At 31.6% G+C, this 24,020-nt stretch overlaps 1 protein-coding gene across 6 annotated transcripts in view; it reads right to left on the reverse strand.

The window, feature by feature from the left end:
• The window catches only part of Spock3 (SPARC (osteonectin), cwcv and kazal like domains proteoglycan 3), a 411,971-nt gene that overhangs the window by 8,635 nt on the left and 379,316 nt on the right, over positions 1 to 24,020 (reverse strand). For 5 of the 6 annotated variants that reach the window (XM_076852353.1, XM_076852349.1, XM_076852348.1 and 2 more), the window contains one exon: positions 10,265 to 10,384. The exons of the other annotated variant lie outside the window; for it this stretch is intronic. In XM_076852353.1, the coding sequence (XP_076708468.1) occupies positions 10,265 to 10,384 (120 nt within the window). The remainder of the gene's footprint in view (positions 1 to 10,264; positions 10,385 to 24,020) is intronic. 6 annotated transcript variants of the gene reach the window in all.

The following is a 24,020-nucleotide window of genomic DNA, read 5'->3' on the forward strand; positions in this document are numbered from 1 at the left end:
TTATAAAAAGAAACATCACATGATAACAGAGTTCAATTAAAAGACATAATTATTCTGAATGTGTCATATATGTAAAATGAAACCAAAAATGCCTGAGGAAAAAATATAATAGGCCTAAATGGAGGAATGGACAAACCCCAATTATAAATGGAGATTGCAACAATCTTTTATGACCAATAAATAGAACAAATGATCCTAACACATTAGGGTTATAGAAGATCTGAACAACATGATCAGTTATGAGAAATCTTTACATAATTTACATTGAGTGAATAATCAAACAAATAATAACAGAATACAAGTTCTTTTCAGGTTCACATGAGACACATTCTGATCATATTATGCATCTTACCCAACTCAGGAGAACTGAAATCACACAAAGTATAATATGTAAACATAGCAAAATGACATTAAAAATCAACAATGGAAATAAAAACTAATATATATATAGAAAGTAAAAAGAAAATCCAGCCCAAATAAGCTTGAATTAAATAATCAGAAAGATGGTATTTTAATTCGGTAGTAGAACAAAATTTGATGCCAGAATCTGATCTCATAGTAATATATTCTAAACACAGGAAAGTATGTACTTGGAAAGATAAAAAGTTCAGTATTTTTTGAGAGAGGCTTTCTTAAGGAATACTAAGAAAGTTACTCTAAAGTAAAAATAGAAAAGATGCAATCAGAAAATACTTGAAAACAATGTGCTGTTATAAGATTAAAATAGTAATAATAATCGGGCTCTCACATTCTGTATATAGTATTATTTCATTATGCTAAAATGTGTCTACATTAAAAGTATTTTTATTGAGTATATATGTTTGTATGAAAATGAGGTAAGTGAGAAAACCATGTACCTCTAGCTGCTAACAATTTTTACCTTGTGATGGAGGCATCAGATAGACTTAGTGAACAGATGCTAATACTCTTCACATATTTTCACTATTAGTTTTTTAAAATAAACATATTAAGTGTATAATTGAAACAGATTACAAAAACAGAAAGTGGAAAAATATAATGTTACACATATTATTCCTTCCTGTGATATGTTGAAAATGACATTCATTAATATGTCAGAAGAATATCATAAAATTTATTGCCCTTTTATTGATTAGCACATGGTTGAAGAATAGCTGTGGTGGATAGGTTCATTTGTACATTAAAGAATCTCAGATAATTATGGGCTTGAGTTACTTTGTTTGCCTTTATTTTTAGGTTTTTCCCTTGATTTTAGCTATCACCTCTTGATGCTTCCAAGACACCCATTATCCAAACATTCAGGGAGTCTCTGAACTACTCATGATAGCATGGTGAAAATTTGACAAGAAAAACTCTTATGTTTTAACAAACTGAATATACATGAAATAAAAGAATGTAATGTAAAATTTTGTTTCATTTTTTCTACATAGATGCCTTTACTTAGCTTACTCACTATCATATTTTTGGGAGCTGATATTGTTTCACTTTATAGTAGGTTCAGAATCCTGTTTAACAACATTCTGAATATCCTAGATGATCATATTTTGAAAGTTAGGTACTCACTTTATTGAAAACAATGTAATAAATTTGACAATCTTTCATTCACACAGTGAGAATCAATCTACTTAAATTTCCTAAAATTTCTCTAATACTAATAGCAGTTTCTGTAATTTGAAATAATATGCTTTCTAATTCTAAAATTTCCAATACAAGTTGTAATTTTCAGTGTTTGGAATAATATAGTTCCTAAGGACTAGAAGTTAATCAAAGTTTGGTTCCTGGAAGATCCAGTTCAATAATATGTTGTAATAGCATATTACAACAGTTTATTGTAATGTCATTTACTTTATGTCTTTTTTTATAAATATACTTTTAGTAAAATAGGAGTACATAATTCAATTTAATATGAAATATGTTATTTTGATAAAATTAAAACATCCATAGATTAAGACAATACCTTCTTAATACTAAAGTATATAATTAAATTTTAGTATACAGAGTTACAGTTTCCACCTAATAAAAGAAGAAAATGCAAGATGTCTCAATAATTAGAACCACCAAAACAAGCAATGATCTGTATCTTTCAATTTACTGCTTAAAATAAGAAAAGAAAATTTATCTTTGAACTTTTTAAACCTTTGTTTTCAAAAGATGAAGTTCTCTGCTCTACCTAGAAGGCTCCTAATTGCATTAAAATGGGGCATTATTTTTAAGCCATCTGATTCCAAATTCAATCTTCCTCTCAATGTGAAGACAGCATGACATAAAGAGAGCAATATCTTAGTAAGAAATTAGAATGTGTTCATTTTCCCTAGGGGTTTAAGTAATTCCATCATTTTCTCTGACTGAGAACATTTGGTGCGTAAGAAAGCAACAATATAACATTGTCATAATCTGAGTCAGACTGTTAATCTGAGGATTTTTGCATATGATGCTGATGTCCTGAAGCTTTCCAAATTGAAAAAGAAAAATAAATACAATATCACTTTGAAAAAAAGTAGATATTCTCCATTGCAACCATATTCTTGAAAACACTGGGTGTTGTATTTCTCCTATATAACTTCTGAAGATTTAAACAATAGAAGCAAATCAAAGTATATAAATTATAATAGCTGTAAAATACACTTATTCAACAAAACCTCAAACAAGTATTTTCAAGGTAATGATAAATAGAATCAGAACTACACAGCTCCATATCTTCTTATCCAAAAACCCATTTTAAGGTTTTATTATCTGAGTGGTTTTCTATGGTCATAAATTTGTTTTTCAGTTCACTTCAAAGTCCATCTGAACAAAATATATTCCAGAGGTCTGATATCTTTTATAAACAAAATGGACTTAAATTATAAAAACGAATTGTAAACTTTATCAGCTGGCTTAATTTCTTTAAAAGCTATGACATCATCATTCTCTTTTTGAAAACCATTTAACTATGAAATATTTAAACTAAGATTCAAATAAAATGCAATTTGGGGGGCAATGGCATGGGTAATTCTTTATGTAAAGTCTGTGAGAAAATCTGGTTAACTGCTAGGCACAGTGGCCCACTTATGGAAACCCAGCAGCTCGGGGGCTGAGGCAGGAGGATCCTGACTTAAAATCCTGCCTCAGCAACTTAGTGAAGTCCTAAGAACTTAGCAAGACTCTGTCTCAAAATAAGAAAAATAAGAAGGGCTGGATATGTGACTCAGGGGGTAAATGCCTCCATCTCTGGTACCAAAAAATAAAATGAAAAAAATAAACAAAATAAAACACAGCTTACTAAAATCTCATATTAGTGCCACGTTGTGTTTGAGAGCTATGAATAACTACTAAAACAACTATTAGAAAATAATATATCATTTTTTTTTACCATAATATACCTTCTTTTTGTCAGAGCAATGCGATGTTTAAATAATGTAAAATGTGTATAAATTCTGCTTTGATGACCAGTGTATGAGGTTAGCAAATCCCTTCTAAAAAGGCAGTATACCCTTGGACATGGTGGTGCACACATGTAATCCCAGAGGCTGAGGAAGGAGGATCATGAGTTCAAAGCCAGCCTCAGCAAAAGCTAGGTGCTAAGCAACTCAGTGAGACCCTGTCTCTAAATAAAATACAAAATAGGGCTGGAGACATGGCTCGGTGGTTGAGTGCTCCTGAGATCAATCTCTAGTACCCTCCTCCCCTAAAAATAAATAAATAAAAGGGCAGGATTCCCTAAAAGTGGAGTATGAAACCAAATATTTTAAGAATGGACAGATTTCAGGAAACAATTGAAATTACGAAGGAAATTTGGACTAATCCTTTTTAGCAATCTGGTGTAAGAGTAGAAAAAATTAAGTTAGAGAGTATATCAACTGTTCTGCATATGGTTTCCTATTCCACTTTCAGGACCTACTGCCTTTTTAAGTAAGGCATCTTTCCATTGAAGTGTCAAGTCTTGAACCTTTTAATCTAATCCTGCTATTGTCATAATTTTGTCCTGGAAACTGCACGTTATTCAGAGATCAAAAGAAAGCAGCTACAGGCTGCTTGTCACTCTTCTGAAATTAGGTTTGTGTCTAGATAATAATGTGTGTTAAGATTTATTAACTTATTCATTATACAAGTTGCTACTGAGTCCATATTATGTGACAATAGTTTTCCAGTAGTTGGGGATTACAGAGTAGAACATTTTTTAATTCCTCAAGCTTACATATTATTTTGAAGAAAAAGAAAACAATGCAGTAAGATTATCAAGTAGCAATACAGGCTAGGGAGTGAGCCATGCAGATACTTGGGTGCAATATCCTAGGACCTGTAAACAGCAAATATGAAGCCAGTTCCTCTACTGTGAGGAAATACATTCATCAGAAAGCCCCATTACAACTGCAAGAATACTCAGGTTTCAGCAGACAATCAAAATTACAAGAGGAATTTGGACTAATTCTTCTTAGCAATCTGGTGTAAGAGTAGAAAAAATAAGAGAGTACATCACCCATTTTGCATTTAGTTTAACTATCACAGTAGCTATGTAGAAAATATATAAATACTAAGGATGATATTGCACTGCCCCATTTTGAGGTAAGAATACAGGAAAACAAAAGATGTTATGACTTAATTTGTATTTTTAATCTTTATAACTGGACAGTAAACTTAAATAGATTAGAAAAAAAAGTATGTGGTACTGACAGGAAGAAAATAATATACACTATTCACACATCACAGGTTAACTTACAAATATAATTGCGAATTTTCATATGACTTGTATTAGGTTGTCTCTTGGATTGAATTTGGTTGTTTTCTAGTTCCAAATTTGCTGGTTCATAAGTTTTATGGATGCATACGCATTCGTGTTCAACAGCAATTGACAAAGCCCTGGGTCTTCTTTTGGCCAATGTTTAGAGCCAGTTTTTCTGGATTGGGCCTTTGATGCTCCATGTGTTATACTAGGAAACATCATGTCAAAGGCTTTCTTTGAAGTGAGGTACACTTTTAGGTTATTTAAGGATATAAAGTATCGAAAAGGACACTTGTGCCAAATTAATCCCTTGTCCACTTCTCTCCTGCATGGCAAAGGGTTTGCCACAGCTTGTGTTTACCTTTCAAAGTCATTCATTACTGTAGGTTTACTTATAAAACTGGATTATCAGGCATAAGTTTTAATCAATATTTTCCAAGAAACTATAGAAAAAGTCATTTCCATTTATTCTAATGTCATAAAAAGCAAGGTCTGTAATATTTTAAGATAGCATAGCAAACAAGCTCATTATTTTAATGGAAACTACATTAATAATTTAAATATCAAAGGTCCATCTCAAATGAACTATTACACACAGTAAACAATGAGTATTGGCTTTTAAGCACATTTCATTGCACAATTGAACAAATAGATATTTTGGCTTTTTTTTTTTGCATATTTGTCCCTACTTTTACAGTATTGATAATTACAGATAAAAACCCCAAATGCTTTGTACATAATGTCCAATAACTTAGAGATTGGTATTACAAGAAAGAGATGATTATCTTCATTTTATTATTTTACTTACCATTAAAATGATATCATTCTATTCATGGAGTATGAATAACAAAAATGATTTTTTAGAAATCTAAAAAATCAATAGAATTCATTTTTTAATGAAAAAAAATGATTTTTTTCTCTAAACTATTCTTCAGGTATATTGTCACATTTCTATATTAAGGCTGAAGTTAGTTGATCAGAATAGGTAAGATATTCTGACTTCCCCAAATGCAGCAAACTCCATTGTCATGATCAACTTCAACCTATAATCTTTCGTTCAGTTAGATGGGAGTTAGAGTCTACAGACAAATAAGTACAAATTGGTGCAGAGCTTTGGTAGGAGTGTATATATGTGCATAAATGAGCTGTTATTTTAGAATTCCAGATGGTATAAACAAATTAGATCATAAAGACCTCTTAAGGAAATCTGGAAAGTTGTATTCTCATTGACTCACAACTCAGAGATAAATAAGTGCTGATATAAATTTTAACTTGCAGAAATTAAAAAAAATAATTTTGGGGGAAAAGTTTTCTTCAGTACTGTGGATTGAACCCAAGGGTACTAAGTGACATCCCCAGCCATATTTAGTTTTCATTTTGAGACAGGGTCTTGATAAATTGCTTAAAATCTTGCTAAGTCGCTCAGTCTGGCCTCAAACTTGTGAACCTCCTCCCTCAGCCCCCTGAATTGCTGGGATTACATGTCTGCACCACTGTGCCCAACTCAAAAGTCTTTTTTTATGAAGAATCATTACAATGCTTTAAAAATCAAAATTGTATAATTTAAATGAACTCTGACATTTAAATTATAAATGAATTGTTTTAATATTGCTCAAGGAAACAACAATGACTTTACACTTATTAGATTTTTGAATGTTACCACATATGTTGCTATTGTATTTGGATATATTTTTCTTAAATTAATAAGTACTTATATTAGCAAGCATTACATTAGAAATTTACAATTCTAAGAAATTTAAATTTGTTTCTTATCCAATTAAATCATTCAGATGAACTTTATTTCAAGAGTAGTTATGTTTTTAATAAACTAAAAATAATTTCTAAGATCTTAAAAATGATTTCTAAGATCTAGATCTATTGGTACTTAAAACCAATACCTAATTTATTTACCTAATTAATATAATCAGTGGATATTACTTAACTGATATCTAATATAATAGCTAGATAATTTCTTAAAAATATAAAACACTAAAACATGCATTTAAAGTCACATACTACTTTGCCTCTTATTTTTATGGTTTATCTGAAAAGTTTATATACTTGAGTTTGTTAATAAGCATGTTCATTTTTGCCACATTAAAAAGATATATTATAAAGAAGCATATGGCTATAAAAGAGTGTGAAATATATATTCATAAACTTGGTTAATCATTGCAAAATGCTGATGCATAACAGTTTATAATTATCCACCTCATAGTTTTCTCTACAAAATAGTTACTGTAATTAACAATTATATACATGTATATGACTCATCTAGGAAAACAACTTAATATGAAAAATATATTATTAAAAATACAATTTTGTCCTAAAATATCTAAGTCTTCTAAAATATGTGAGATAACTCTTAAGTAAATTTAAACATTATGAGATTCAGCAAAATCAGTATTTGTCTTGGTCCATGATAGATAATATTTCAAATGGTTTATTCATAAGATTTTAAAAAGTAATGTCAAGTCTTATTTGATGCAGAACTAAAATTTGATTTTTCTTCTGTTGCAATGACACAGTTTTCTTGGAATTTTGGTCTGCTGTTAATAAGGGATCACAAAGTTAATTTTATTTTGCTTTCAGTTTTATGCAACTGAAAGGCAAAACATTTTGCATTGGAAAATTTCCCTGCATTTTATGTGGACTTCATCAAATCCTTAATTTTTTAAAACATGATAATGTGCAAATTCTTCTCATTGTCATATCAAAAAATAAAGTGAAGACCCAATTCTTCGAGTTCATACAAGAGATACAAGTATAAGTGATTTAAAAAAAAAGATTGACAACAAATGATATCAAGGACATCAGGAAAACGCAATCAACTGGAGTGGAAAAATGGTAATACTAGTATCAATCAGGGTAAAATATGTGCTGGAAAACAGTAAGTAGGATAAAGTATAAGAAAAGAGAATAATAAGCCAATTCATTAATACGAAATAATAAATCTAGTGTACTATAAAATAGAGTAGCTAACATGTGAAGCAAAATCTACTAAAAATGCTGAAGGGACTTGTTCATGTAGAATTACAAAGAAAACTGTCAATATGCCTTTTTCAGAATTAAACAGGTAAGAAGATACATCTTTAGATGTGTTTTGTTTTTATTAACTGTAAGCTTTTCAAATAATATTCTATGTTCAAATTCACTACCAATAAAGAATATGTAAATTAAATTTAAAATAAAATATTATAGTATATTCAAAAAATGCAAAAGATAAAAATAATGATAATACTTTTTGCTACTGGGATGCAGGCAAACATCAACTCCATACCTGACTGGCCAAAATTTGAAGTGCCTTAAGATTTTCACTTGAAAGTTTGGTAACACCTACTATCAATTGTAATTTAAAATGCATTTGCACTTTGACCCATTACTTCCACTCATGGAAATAAGAGCATGCAAATTGCAGCATTAATTTTCACAGAAAAAATAATGGAAGCAATACATAATCATTCCTAAGGAACTCATTGATTGATTTAATTATAATATAACACAGGGTGTAGTACATTGGTAGCTTTTTGCTTCATCCATTCCTTAATTTTTATTTAGCAAATGAATTTTATTCTTATTTAGCAAATAAAATTAACTCTTAATTCATTAATTTTTGTTAAGTAAATTTTATTCCATTTAGTAAATAAAATTTATTTTTTTATTTTTATTTAGTAAATATTATGTGAAACTCTATTCCAGGCTCTATCAATACAACAATGAACAAACATCTCTGACTTCATTAAATTCCCAGTAGTGTGTGGAGCAGGGGAGGGTTGATTTGCAAATTAAATATGATGGATTGAGTGAAGGATTTACCCAAGGATTTCTTACTTAGCCACTGACTAAGTAGTATAAATAATTCTATAGCCCTTTTTTCCCCTTTACTCTCCAAAGATTATCAACTCCATAGGAGTTTCTTATAATTAATCCACCATCTTAAGAGAGTTTCATGACATTTCTTGGAAGAAAAAGCCAGAAAAGAAAATATTTATGAATGCATACATTTAACCAGGCACCTTGCCGAGGGATCTTCAAATTATGCTTTGATCCATCTCCAAATCTAGGAGGGAAATTAATTCAAACTCAAGCTCAAAGGAGATTTTTGATAGCATGCCATGTTCAAGTATGACTCTTGGGGACACAGGTATGGATTTTATTTGATTTGTGTAAATCAACACATAAAGTTCTGGAAGAAATCTTCCCATATCACATATATTTTTTTTCAGAATGAAATAAAACCAAATATATTTAGTTATTACTTCTATGAAATAAATGCAGGCTGAAATGCATTGACAGCTGCCAAAAAATTCAATTGATAAATTCAAGACAGATCTAAGAAACTCTCCTACAGTATCAGGATAGTACTATAATTTTTTCCTGAATTCACAAGAGGAAATGTATGCATAGTCATTACACATCCGAAGACAGTTATTATATCTAAAGGTAATAGCTAAATTGCACTGCTATATTAAATTATTCTAGAACACATATAAGATTCATAACTACAAGAGTTTAGGATTATAGAAAATCCCTAAATGGTAAGAAAGCAAACAAATAAGGCAGTTTAGGAAACAGAGTTTATAAATGATTGTGCTGTTTTACTGTATGATTTTGCTAATCTGCATTTTGAGGGTTTCAAGTGAGAGTGTACAATCATGTCACTCACCTTAAGCAATGGAGGTCAGGCCTCCAGCATTTCTTTGTCAGTTAAGAAATAAGGGCTCATAATTTGTGCCCTATCTCTTTTTCTTACCTTTTAGATAAATTATTTCGATTTGAAAGATTCAGACCATGCTTTGATATGCTTTTTAGGTAGATTACAGACAACACAAGTATTTATACAAACAATAATAAAATAAAATGAAAAGTTCATAAAATTATTCATAACAAGTGTCCTATTTCAATTTGCCATTTTTATTTCCAAGGAATTAGGGGAATTATACAGATGATAAGATTCCAGTCAGAGTCATATCCTTTTATTTTTTTGTAAATATTTTTTCAGTTGTCAATGGACCTTTATTTTATTTATTTATATGCAGTGCTGAGAACTGAACCCAGGGCCTCACACATGCTAGGCTGAGCCCTAACCTGAGCCCATCTATGCTTTTATTTTGCTTCAATGTGTTGCTTATTTGATTTGCAGATATTCAGTCTTTTCTTTTCTACTAATCCATTTTGCACAGAGACAAATTAAGATGCCAGCAAAGCATTCTCCTAAAGACTATTTGAGGGAGTTCAACTGTGTTCTTTAAATGTCTTCTCCAAAATTCTTACTTCTATTTCCCATGTTATACTTTCTACAGCTTTGATAAAATACTGAAACATATGTCTATTCTTAATTTTTAACTGGACCCTAAATGCTTTCTGAGGAGACATTCTCATTTCCATCAATCAGAGTTGATCCAAATGCTTAACTTTCTTGCAAAATATTAGGGAAAAACTTGGAAGTAACAGCAATGTTCTGATTTTTATTCAACATTTAGTAATGGATAGATATTAAAATGTATGGTTTGTTCTAAGAGATTCATTGGATATAAATCTCCATCTTAAGATGATAGTATTTATCAAGTTTAGAAATCTTACTGCTTCTCTCAGGCCTCAGTAATGTTTTTGTCTTCTTGTTTTGGCTTCCACTTTCATGAAGGGCCTTGAACCAGTCCCGCAATCTGTTGGCCACTTCCCTGAATTCCAGGTCACTGCACGCTGAAAACAAAGGGAAACATCACAAACCTTTAATAAGAATGCAGTAGGATGTCAATGCTATTTCTCCAATTGTTCCAATAGCCAGTGGAAGGTAACAGTAAAAGAAAAAAAAAATTCACACAGGGACTAATTGTGATTCAGTTATTTTCAATGATAAACCTCAATACATGTTTCAAGCATAAGATATAATTTAGCAATAATATCTTATTTGATAGAAGAGTATTTTTATTTTTTACACATTTTTATTGGTGCATATTTATTGTATATATTGAAGATTCCTCCTAATAAAATACTTTGTTTCAGGATTCCTATTGTGAACATCACAAAATTGATATTTATGTGATTAATATGTTATGGAAAAGTGGTGGGGCATCTGAGATAATGAAGGTTTGAAAATCCCAAATGAACATTATACATTTATAATTAGCCATTCCTATAATAATATGTTACAAATTAGATTTCCTTGCTAGGATATTCAATATATGTTAAAATTCATTAATACTGTTTCTATTTAGTTTAAGCTAACATGTTTTTAAATAGAGAAAAATAAGATCATGCTATTTGGCATTAGAAAAAATACTAAAATATTTAAGAAAATAACATTATATTTTGGTCATAAAAAGTGAAGATTAGCAAACTTTGACATTTGGAACTGAAGATAGTTTTTTCTATTTTAAAAATTATTATTTATCAAAAATTATTTAAAATAGTACATGATAAGCTACACCAAAACCTAGTGTGCATGTGATTAATGCTAAAATGTGGTAGATAAATTTAAGAATTTGTCAGTAAAATGCTTTGAAAATATATTTTTAAAAACTATTTACCTCACTTAGAAAACAACAGGTATTACAGATATATGCCTTCTGCATGTTGTAATAAATAAATGGTTTCCTCAACTGCTAAGTATTCTGTACAAATACAATTTTTGCTCATTTGTTGAAAATAATTCATGCAATAATGTTATGGCATGTTACATTATATTCAATAACTTGCCTTCTGATATGATATATGCTATATATAGATATAACATAATACAATGTATGGAATCTAACACAATCAAGACAACTTCTTAGCGCTTGAGGGCAACAAGATCCCAGATTTAAAAGACCTGGAATAGCTGGTGACCCAGATTAGCAAATCAGAAATTTCAAAATTACTAGAGTCAAAGAAGAAGGTCATACATATTTTTATGGGGGAAGGTAACAATTTTTCTTTTCATATACCAAGAATAAGGAACCAGAATGCCATATCATGCAGGCAGCATGATCATGGAAAACAATTTTTTCCTATGTCTAAGCCAGAAAATTCAAGTAAACAAAAGAGATATGAAAACAAATCTGAAAAATGAACCACACATTTGATCTTTTTCCAGAAAGTTATTGGGAGATATGATACACCAAAGACTAAGGCAAGAAAGTGGATAACTAAGACAAGCTGATACAATGGAGAACTGAGGGTGAAGAGCATTTCTAGGAAGATGGGTAGGGGGATTCCAGGTCAAATGTTGTGTGCCAAGTGCAGAGGGAGGTGCCAGGAGGTCTGAAACTGCCTGGTCTGACACAAAACAATGTACAAAATGCATAGCTCTCTTTTCACCTCATTGAATCTTTCTTTTGCTGAGAAAAAGCTTTTTGAGTTCATCCCATTTATTAATTCTTGATTTTATTTGTTGTGCTATAGGAGTCTTGTTAAGGAAATCAAGACCTCATCTGAAACAATGAAGATTTGGGTCTACTTTTTCCTCTATTAGCACAGGGTCTCTGGACTAATTCCTAGGTCCTTGATCTTTGGGTTGAGTTTTGTGCATGGTGAGAAATATGGGTTTATTTTCATTTTTGATGCATATGGATTACTAGTTCTCCCAGCACCATTTGTTGAAGAGGTTATCTTTTCTCCAATGTATGTTTTTGGCACTTTTGTCTAGTATGAGATAACTGTTTGGGGAGAAAATTTTTGCCACATGCACATGAGATAGAGGACTTATATCCAGGATATATAAAACAGTCAAAAAACTTAATAGCAAACCCAAACAACCCAATAAATAAATGGGCTAAGGAGCGAACAGACACTTTTCAGAAGAAGATATTCATTTGATCAACAAATATATGAAACAAATGTCAAATATCTCTAGTAATTAGAGAAATACAAATCAAAAGTAGATGACTGAGACAAGTTATAACTGCCAGTCAGAATGGCAGTTATCAAGAATAAATGTTAGTGAGGATGTGGAAGCAAAGGCACAGTCACTGTTGGTGGGATTGCAAAACAGTGCAACCATTCTGGAAAACAGTATGGAGATTTCTCAGAACATTTAGAACAGGACCACTATTTGATCCAGCTATCCCACTCCTCAGTCTATACCGAAAGGACTTACAATCAGCATAATATAGTAATGCAGCCACATCAATGTTTATAGCAGCTCAATTCACAATAGCTAAACTATGGAATCAACCTAGATGCCCTTCAATAGATGAATGAATAAAGAAATTGTGGTATATACACATAAGGGAATATTACTCAGCATTAAAAAATAATAAAATTATGGCATTTGTGGGTAAATGGATAGAGTTGGAGAATATCATGATAGTTGAAGTCAGCCAATCCCCCAAAATCAAAGGCCAAATGATCTCTCTGATAAATGGATGCTGATCCATCAATGGGGAGCATGGGGAAAATGGAGGAAATTTGATGGGGCAAAGAGGAGGGAGGAGTAGGGTGGAGGCATGAGGGTATAAAAGATGGTGAAATGAGATGGACATCATTACTTTAGGTACACGTATGACTGCACATATGGTGTGAGGCTACATTGTGTACAACTATAGAAATGTAAAGTTATGCTGCAATTGTGTACAATGAATCAAATGCATTCTGATTTCATATACCTAATTAAAATGAATTTAAAATGCATAGACATTTTCAGACAGAGAAAACAATGAACTATAGAGAAAGGCAAAGAAAATAAGAGTTTTATTGATGAGTAACAGTGATAAGGTCATAAAAGTTATACTCCTAATCCAAATATCTACACCCCAACCTTTTGTGAAAGGACTTCTGCTCAGGAAGATCTTAGGAAACAAAAACCTACTCAATTAGAGAGAATCTACATATTGATGCACTTTTACATATGCATCACATATCTCTGGAAGAATATATATGAAGATAGTAAACTTTCTCCACTTAAAGAATCTGAGTTAGAGGGAGAAAACTGTTTAAGGGTGTCCTACTTTGGCTACTCATCTCTTTTTCCCTTTGAATTGTGTGCTGTATACCTGCATTGACATTAAAAATAAACAGAACTTAAAAACTTAAGAAAAAAGTTAGAGATGCATATAAAACTTCATTCAAAAAAATCTCTTTTCTTTAAAGTTTATCCTGAAAGTATATAACCTGTATTCAAGCATATTCATTTAAATTTTTCAATATCATTTGCTCAGCCATACCTAGCAAAAAAGCAAAGTTTCACCCAACAAGGTATCTACTAAAGGGTGAATATTATTTTGTAGAACAGATTAGTATGACATATTTTATTGTGTTCTAAAATCTGAGTATAGTGATAGTACTTACTATGTATGTATAATTGAACAATTCCAAAATCTCACGATTTTTGAAATTAAGAAATTTATAATAAATATAATAGCATTTTAAATAAGTTACCAAGTGGGAGATCCTATATCAGTATTGAATATAGAACCAGAGTTTTAGTCTCAATATTACATTGAGATTAAATATTCCAAAAAAAGTTGAAATACTTTTAATTAATAATTGTAGTAATTATAATGAATAAAACAATAATGATAAAATGCTTACTTAGTGTGATAGATACTTTACATGTAATAATTGATTTAATCATTATAAAATATATTGCTTCCATTTTAAAATATTAGGAAACTGAGGTATAGAGAACTGAGTCAGTCATCTGAGGTGTGTCAGATAAAGTGGCAAAACCAAGTTTTGAATCCATAAATTAGACTTCAGAATCCAAAGTCTTAATCCTGACCACAAATCACCACAGGAATCTCAAAGGAAACGAACAAAGCAGCAAGTGCCAATTTAAAACAAAAAAAGTCAAGCATTGCCTCCCTGAAAGCTTATAAACTCCATTTCATAAATGATGATTGCAAGGATGTGAGCTGATCATCAATGCAATGCGGGGAGGTTTGATGTTAGCGAAGCATTTTCAAAAGACAGTAGAAGACCTAGAGGATGTAATTGTATCTCTCTGAATTCAAAGAAATCACAAGTCTTCATGCCCAATGTTTGATACCAATTAAACACAGATCAGGGATCTCAGTGAGCAATGAACTTCTGTACATGCCACCACGCAGTCCCCAGTAGGGGACAAGCCCCCACCCCACTGGAACCAGTCAGAGGTCCCCTACAAGCTTCTGACAGCAGCAGTGAGTTCCTAGAGTTCTTTTTCCAGAAGAAATCAGTTGATATTATTTTCTTCCTATTTTCCAAAAGGTATATCACACAGATTCATTTTTCCAGAAACAGTATCTTGCATTTATATAGCATGAAATACTTCTTAATGAGGTTTCAAAAATTTGATTTTAATAAAAAGCCTGGAAGGTTAGGGAGAGGATTGTTATCTTTATTTTTAATGCTGTGGAAGCCAGGACACCGAAGTTAAAGGACTGCTCTCAATTTTATAGCCAGCAGTGAACTGAAGCAGTGCTTGGTACTCATTAATCTAATTAAATTTGTAGTTAGGAAGGAATAAAAGAAATAACAAATCATGCTAAAATAATAATAAATATGATTTTAAATTAAAATTGAATAGTATTAAAAGTTGCTTTTCAACCCAGGATTGTACAGTTGTAGCCAATTATTAATAAAAGCATGATGTCATATAAAGCAGAAAATGAGTGAAAATAGGAGAACTCATACATTTGTTAAAAATTACATAACTGTTTATTTTTATGTCCACACACATTTGATGATGTAGAGAAGTAGGGATAAAACAAACAAACAAACAAATCTCTATAGTATAGAATAAAAAAAAGGAAGGAAAAACATAAAATCTATCGAAGAAAGGAAAAGAGGCCTGGAGGATTGCTTAAGAAGTCTAACATCTGACATGGAAATGTTTGTCTTTTTGTTTTGTTTTTGTGGCACCGAGGATTGGACAACCACAGGGCAGCCTTCCACTGAGCTATACTTCTTACCCTGTTTATTTTTGTGCTTTGAAGCAGGGTCTTATGAAGATGCCTAGGCTGGCTTTGAACTTGGGATCTTCCTGACTCAGCCTTCTGAGTTGCTAGAATTAAAGACATATGCCACCCCACCTGACTGAGGAAAATACACACACACACACACACACACACACACACACACACAGAACATCTTTCAAAATTTAGAAAATTAAATATAGAAAGATCACAAAAGTTTTTAGGAAAAAAATTAAATAAGGAACAAGCCAAAGATCATCCAAAAAGATAAAAAATCAACTCTGTATCCCACTAATCATAAGCTATGATGGGTTAGAGAAGATAACAAACCAAACCTTCAGAATTCTAAGGGAAATAGCTTTAATCTTGCATTTCAAATCTATTCAATTATCAATCAAATAGGCCAGAATAAAGACATTTTTAGATGTGCAACAAATCAGAGATTTTACATTCCATATTACCATGAGAATGGGTTATAACAAAATAATAGAGAAAATTAAAAAAAATAAAGACATAAAATTCACAAAATAGTGACCCACTTAGGAAGTACTGAGATGTAAACAATTCAACCTAGCTGTGTAATGTATAAGGACAAAGTAAGCTGATATGTAGCTCAGGGACAAATCTGGTAGGCAGTAGGGAGAGTGATTTGGCACAATAATATCTGATGAACAGCTTGTAAAAATTTGTACTCACAAAGGCAGTGGAGATAGGAAATGTAGAATGTATTTAAAATGGAAACTAGATTATTTATTTATTTATTTATTCCCTGTTTGTTTGTTTGTTTGTTTATTTAGTGGTGCCGGGGATTGAACCCAGGGCCTTGTGCCTGCCAGGCAAGCACTCTATCAACTGAGCTATATCCCCAACCCTAGCACTCCATTTAATGAAGCAAAAAGTATATTCATACAGATGTTCATACATGTAAATTTCACCTTTCTGTAAGCAATATTTTCATCATCATGAAATTGTAAAAGTTGTTGATATGCAACTTGATCCACCATATAAAGAATACCAATGAGACTCAATGGTTATGAAATATAAGTGCTATTAATTTTGTGAATAAGTGTCCAATTCTGGCTGCAAGAGGTAGAACAGTGAAAGTGAGAACATGAAGAGTGAAAAGTGGCAATGCACAGGACCTCAATTTTCAAAAAAGAGGTGGCTTGAGGTACTATCTAAAGAACTGGAAATATGGTTAGGGATTTTTGTTCTTTTACAAAGCATTTTTTGTTTGTTTGACTAATAAATTTTCACTGTTTATAGATGTCATTGGTAGGGATTAAGAATAGTCATATGACAATACTGGAAAGAGAGAGGAAAATGGAATATATATATTTTCATTCTTCAAACCAGAAAATCTAAAGTAATATTTGAGGTTGGTAGCCATTTTAAACATAAGAGTTTAGGCACTTGAAGAATAGTAACAATCACAATCTGGTGAAGATACAGCCCAAACCTATGTTCTAATATTCCCATTCAATGACACTAAGATATTTTCCCCAACTTCTGTGTCTATGCATAGATAATTTCCTCAACTCAGTCTCAGTGTCTGTGGACTTCATCCATCTCATCATTTAGTCTCTGATGTAAAATGTCACTTAAATATATTACTCTAGAAGTTAGTACGGAAATAAAAGCAAGTCATTAAAAAAATGAGCTAGTCAGGTAATTAAAACCTGCACCATTTGAAAATGATTAGCTCTATGACCCAGGAGAGCGGGGGAGGGGGGGAGGGGGGGTGAGCATGAGGAGGGCAGGAGGTTGGTGGCTGTCCTAACCATTTCAGTTGATCATTTTCAACCTGAAAATTAGTAGCAGAAACCATCTGTCCTCTTCTTCCTCATGACTCTCTTTTGTGTAAAGCACTGGGTGATAAATACATGCAACTTTTGTGGATGAGATTGAAAACAGGACAATTAAGATTTGTTGATTATATTCATTAAGTCAAAAATTGGGGTATTAACTTGTATTACATAATATATCAAGCTTAGAGAGTTTATGTACTTTGTTCAAATAACAGGTATGTGGTGGCAAATCTGGTGCTTCTAATTCAGAAAATTTCTGTTATGTTCAATTATCATCTTTTCCATATCAATAACCAGTATAATATACCAGTGATAAAGCAAATATACCATTTATTCACAGCTCAGCTTTTTAACATTCATTACTCAGAGAGGATCAAATTTGAGAGTTGGAGAGATTTCAGGAACAATTTAGTGTCTTCCATAAACCCAGGGCATCTGTTTTGAAGAACCCAAAATTAAACATTCATTAATATAACATTTTATGCAAAAACTTTTGACAATATTTTTTTATGAATTTGAAATAATTTTTGCTGACAATTAACTCATTTTATTTAAAGTTGGCAATGATTTACCTACAATTACTGAATAAAACAGGGATTCTTGCCAAGTTAGAAACTTTACACATTTTCTTAAGTTTAATTAAACTTCATAAAAAACATAAAAATTAACAAATGTGATGCATTTAATAACTATTAAACTAATCATTTATTATTGGTGATTATTCATTTTTCTTTATATTTTAGAGTCAATACTATTTTTTTAAGTCTGAAGTGTTTAGATTTGACACTTTAATAGATATCAATGACTCTACATGTCACAAAAGAAAAAAAAGAAAGAAAGAAACTCTTTTTTGTTTTTTTTTTAAGATTGGCTAACTTCACTTAGCATTTTTCTCTGATATATGGAGACTGATTGATAATAGTTAGGGGGCATGTGGGAGGAATAGACAAACTCTAGATAGAGAGGAGGGGTGGGAGGGGAAGGGAGCGGGCAGGGGGTTAGCAATGATTATGGAATATGACGGACATCATTATCCAAAGTACAGGTATGAAGACACAAATTGGTGTGAATATACTTTATATACAACCAGATATTTGAAAAATTGTGCTCTTTATGTCTAGTATGAATTGTAATGCATACCACTGTCATTTATTAAAAAATGAATAAAAAAAGAAACTGTTAAAATGATCCTGATTGATTCAAAATGTGTTTACTGAATGCTATGTCCCCTCAAAATTTATATGTTGCAAACTAATCTGCAATGTTTTGATATTTGGGAATATGAGGTTGGGGATAGAGCCTTCATGATTAGGGTTAGTATTCTTTTACAGAGGCCAGTGAGATCCCCCATCCCTTCCACCATATCACACACAGGCATTCAATGAACCAGGAAGCAGGCCTTTAGCAGATACTGAATCTATTGGTGCTGCCTTGATCTTGGACTTCACTCTCCAGAAGTGTGACGAAGAAATTTTCAGTTGTTTATGAGCCACCCAATCTGTGGTATTCTGTTATAGTAACCCAAGTGGATTGAGACATACTATCACAGACATAGAGATTATTATTATTAAGAATACCCATTTATTAAAAAACGGATACTGATTTATGACAATATGAGTCATTAAAATGATTATATATTCTAAGAAAACTCAGATGGAATAAAGAGTTCCAGACAGATGGATGCTCTTACAAGATTCAAATTAGGGACAGAGATCACACTGTAAGTAGGCATTATCTTTGAGAAAATTTTGTTTGCTTACAACTGAATTCTATCTCTATTGAACTTGATTCATGGTTTTAAAAATAATTTATCAGATCATTCATTCTTGTAAAATAATAGAAAATGATTACATTATATAATGAGAGATTAAAGAAAGTAGTATATAGTAATTTAAACACATTTGTGTTAGTTCACAAAATACCAGTCAATTTTGGTCAATAAATTTCCCTTTCTCTGATTTTCTATGGTCTAGGAGGTGAAGAAATTACATATCACCACTATCACTCTTGATGAACCTATGCCATTCCCTTCTTCTATCATTTGAAAATATATATTCTAATGGTCTCTGTAATGGGATCAGGTTGGTATGTGAGTGTAGTACAGTTAAAATCTCTCAGAATACAATTATCCTAAAGATAAAGAATTTAAGTTTGTCTTGATATGAATATTTTCTTGCAAAAACAAGATCATTATATAATAAAAGATCCAAGGTGTTTTTCTCTAAATATCAACCCATATGCTCCCATTACATAGGATCACAATGTCCCAAAGACACAAAAAACAAGGTAAGGGAAAGTACTCCAAAATAGTACTATGTTTATTTCAGGTTGAAGAAAAATAGGGAAAAATTATTACTTGTTGGATGTACTCTTAATTCTTTGACTCTGCATAATCATATATTACTAAATCATCCTATATTGTATAGCTACCTCTACAACACAAAAGTGAATGTTTATGAATTGATGTCATAAATTTATATATTTGCTTATTTCAATTAACAGAATATCCGTCACACCCTCAGACTGTTTCTTGTTATTTTCTTTGAAAACCCTTAAAAATGGAACTATTGGATCATAGAGTATGAACATTTAAATGTAACATGCTCTGTAATGTGCAAACTTTTAGTTCCAGAAAACACTCATGAAATATTAAAATGCACATTATTTTCTTTTGCATCCTATAATTCAATCATTTGACAGAAGTAGTATAGGTATGTAACTGTTTAAATGAAATCAATGAATTTAAATGATGTTCTTTGGAATTAAAACAATATAATTGACATAAATTACATATTTATCTAGGACAATCTAACAAAAATGAATATAGAATGTGTCTCCCACAGAATAACTGGCTCCAGACAATGTATAAAACTAGAAAATGTTAAAGATCCCAGAAATTTCCCTGGAATATATTCATGAAGCTGCAAAACAAAGAGTTGCTAACATTCTGTCAAGTTGTGAACTGTGTTCCTAGCATGGAGTGCAGTCAGAAAACTTTTTCCAAAGCAAAATTTCAAAATGTACCTATCACTAACTTAAGTTAGACAATAGAAACACATAAATTTGAAAATAAAATAACATTTCCTAGCTAAAAATAAATAATGCTGGACCTTTTGCATATATGTTAGAAAAAAATTCTTTTGTAAAAAATCAGTAGATAAACATTTAAGGAGAAAATTCATAAGCAGAGGCTTAAGATGTTGGGTGAAGGACAAGTATAGTATGACTCACACTTATAAACCAATACATCTTTGGCTTGATCAAAAGAAACTTTTAGTCCATTTGTTACAAGAACATCATAGACTATGGGACTTATAAACAACATAAACAGTTTTTTAAACAGTTCTAGAGGCTGAGAAGAGTATTATAAGACTCCAGCAGATTTCAGCAGATTTGGTGACTGGTGAGGGCTCTCTCTTTGCTGTGTCCTCACCTGGAAGAAGGATTGAGGAGCAATTAGTACCTTTGTAAAGGTACTAATCCTATTCAGGAGGTCTTCTCCCTCATTATCACTATCTCTTCACTTTCCCCAAAACCCCACTTTCTAATACATATTTTGGCTATTAGGATTTCAACCTATGAATTTGGGGGATGCAGATATTCAGACAATTGCACTCTTCTAGATGCTTTCCCTGGTAAATAAAGAGGGACTTTATAAAATTTTCATTTTTATTTAAAAGCCCCATATATAGATGCATATGCACACACACACACACACACACACACACACACACACACACACATATATATATATATATATACATACTTAATATTTGTATGTGCACAAATTTATATACATTTGTCTGATTACAGAGTATAACACAAATACAAATGTCCCATACTAGAATAGTGTTGAGAATTTTTAAATGATGTTTTTCTTAAAAATCTCAGTATAAAATTTCCTCCTGATATTGTCAAGACAGATGGATGGATTTTTGAATAGATCCTGTTGTAATTAAGTAGCCATGTGTCTGCTGCACAAACATGCAGAATCAGGTAAGTTACTTTCTAAATTCTCTAGGACAAAGAAAAAACACACAGGCAACATATACACAAACACAGACACACACATCTTTGAGAGTAACTCTTTACCAAGGATTATTTTGGTCTGAGTGTGCTGTAAGTTAAAGTCACAGAGATATTTTTAAATGATAAATTATGAACGTGAAGGTGTGAGTCTTCAACATTGCTATAAATCATACAGTTTTATTAGAACATGAGCTACGATTTCTATAGCCATTAAAAAATATTGATGTCACAAGTGTATTTGAAACTTTGTGACTCATAAATAACTGTTTTTTTGACGTCCAGCCTAAGGAAGGAGGTGTTCTGTACTGAAGGCATTTTGCTCAGGCATTACAGAAGACATGTTGAATAGATGAGTCTCCAAGCAAGCACCTGGGCAATAGAATACATGATTCATTATATTCTGACATTCAGTGGCATTTGGGTTATAAAAAGGTCTTTCTGAAAAGCAAGAGCAACTAAGGACCAGATCAAGTGACAAAGTAGCATTACATACAAACATCTAAAAGATGACAAACTGTGTTGGAATATTTAATTTCCTGCAAAACACAAGTCCATCTCTGTCAAAAGAATAAGAATTAATGTTAGATTGTGCCAATCCTTTTGAAACTAAAACATTTAAATCAAACTATTTGAAACTTCAAATATCTGCTGATCTTTTTTACTAACAGATCATGACACGAAAGCTCAAACTTATCTATAACATTTAATAATTATATAACCAAAAATGCTATTTAAATTCCATGCCTGCAGTTATTACTAATCTGTATTTCTAGAAATATCATTGAGATATAGTTATTGAGTTAAACCAAATTTATAGAATTGTCTCTATCCTTTTATTAAATGGAGATCACTATCAAGTTGATCAGAGAAATAATCCTCCACTAATTTTAATATCTTCTCCACATTTTCCAGCAAAGCAAAGAACTACGGAGTTGTCAATAAAATTAGAAGGTAGCATTTATCTTGGGATAGAGGTGCTGTAAGATTCCTTCATTAGTGAAAGGTAAATGCAGCATTGTATTGTGACTTTTTTTTTTTTTTTTTTTGCAGTTGGGGATGCCATGTGATGTAAAGACAATCTTGTTAGCATTCCAGGGCTGTCACAACAAAGTATCAAAGACTGCTGAGCATAACAATAATAATTTATTTCCATATACTTTTAGAAGATAGACATCTAAGATCAAGGTGTTGGTAGATTTGCTTTCTTCTATGGCCTTTCTCCTTGGCTTGCAAATGGACACCTTTTTATCCCTGGTTCACTCCTCTCTCTGTTGTTTGCTGGTTGCCATGTGTTGAGCAGCTTAGTTCCACCATGTGTTTCCATCATGATGTTCTACCTCACTTTAAGCCCAAAGCAGTGGGGGAAGCCAATGTTGAAATGAAGTCTCTGAAACTGTAAGCATAAATAAATCTTTCCTCCCTTAAGTCAATTTTCTCAGGCATTTTGTCACAGTGACAAAAAGCTAACAGTCTGTATTGTCTGTATCTCAATTTCTTCTCATAAGTATACCAGTCAGATTGGAATAGACTCTGTTATTGGGCCTCATATGAACTTAATTATCTCTTCAATGGTCCTGTGTCCAAAATCAGTAACATGCTGAGGAACTGGAAATTGTACTTTATCTACCATAAAAACATTAGGGGGACATAATTCAGACCATACTAATAGACATGGTTTGAGCTTATGACACATTGTCAGGGTGTCACAGAATGCAATTTAAACTACCTAACAATTATATTGTAGGTTGACTATAGGTAGTGATTGTATACTATACTCAAAATGCTAGAAGAAAGAATTTTAAGTATTTTCCTCATAATGAAGTGATAAACGTTTGAGAGGTACATATGTTTAACCTGATTATATAATATGTATATATACTGAAATATTATTCTGTAACCCCTTAATATGTACAATTCTATATCTATTAAAAAATTTAATTTAAAAAGAAAGATAAAATTATTCTCAGAGTCAGCCTTCTAGATCTGTAAGTTCTATATTCATGGCTTCAATCAACAGGGAATGAGAAATGTTGTACAGTGTCTCAAAACAAGTTTTGTGGTCAATGTCATCATTGTATATGTATTACAACAGTGGTTACATAATATTATGTTGCCTAGTGATATGTTAACCATTTTACTTAGAGAAAGTACACTCTATTATAGCCACACAATGACAAATTCTACTCATGATGCATATTTTATAATGTATCTCCATCATTGAGACACATATGACTATATTTAAAAAACTACATCTGTACTGAACATTTACAGAATTCTTCTTTGCATCGTTCTCAAAATAACACAATATTACAACTACTTACATAGCATCTATATTGTATTAGATATCAGAAATAATCTAAAGCTTTTTAAAATTATGTGAGAAGACGTGTGTAGGCTATTAGCCAATACTATGCCATTTTAATAAGGGATTTTATGAATCATCAGATTTCTGTGTCCTGAAGATTTTAGTACCCTCAGGGTCCTGGATCCAATTCCCCTGCAGTTGTAGAGGGGCATTTGTAAATGTTTTAGATATATTTTCATTTTTTCCTCTTGTGTTTCTGTTTCTCAAACATTTCATTTCTTTGACAATTTTCACTCATAATTGCATTCTGAAGAAGGTGA

The sequence above is a fragment of the Callospermophilus lateralis genome, chromosome 4 (genome assembly GCF_048772815.1).
Source record: "Callospermophilus lateralis isolate mCalLat2 chromosome 4, mCalLat2.hap1, whole genome shotgun sequence".
NCBI lineage: Eukaryota > Metazoa > Chordata > Mammalia > Rodentia > Sciuridae > Callospermophilus > Callospermophilus lateralis.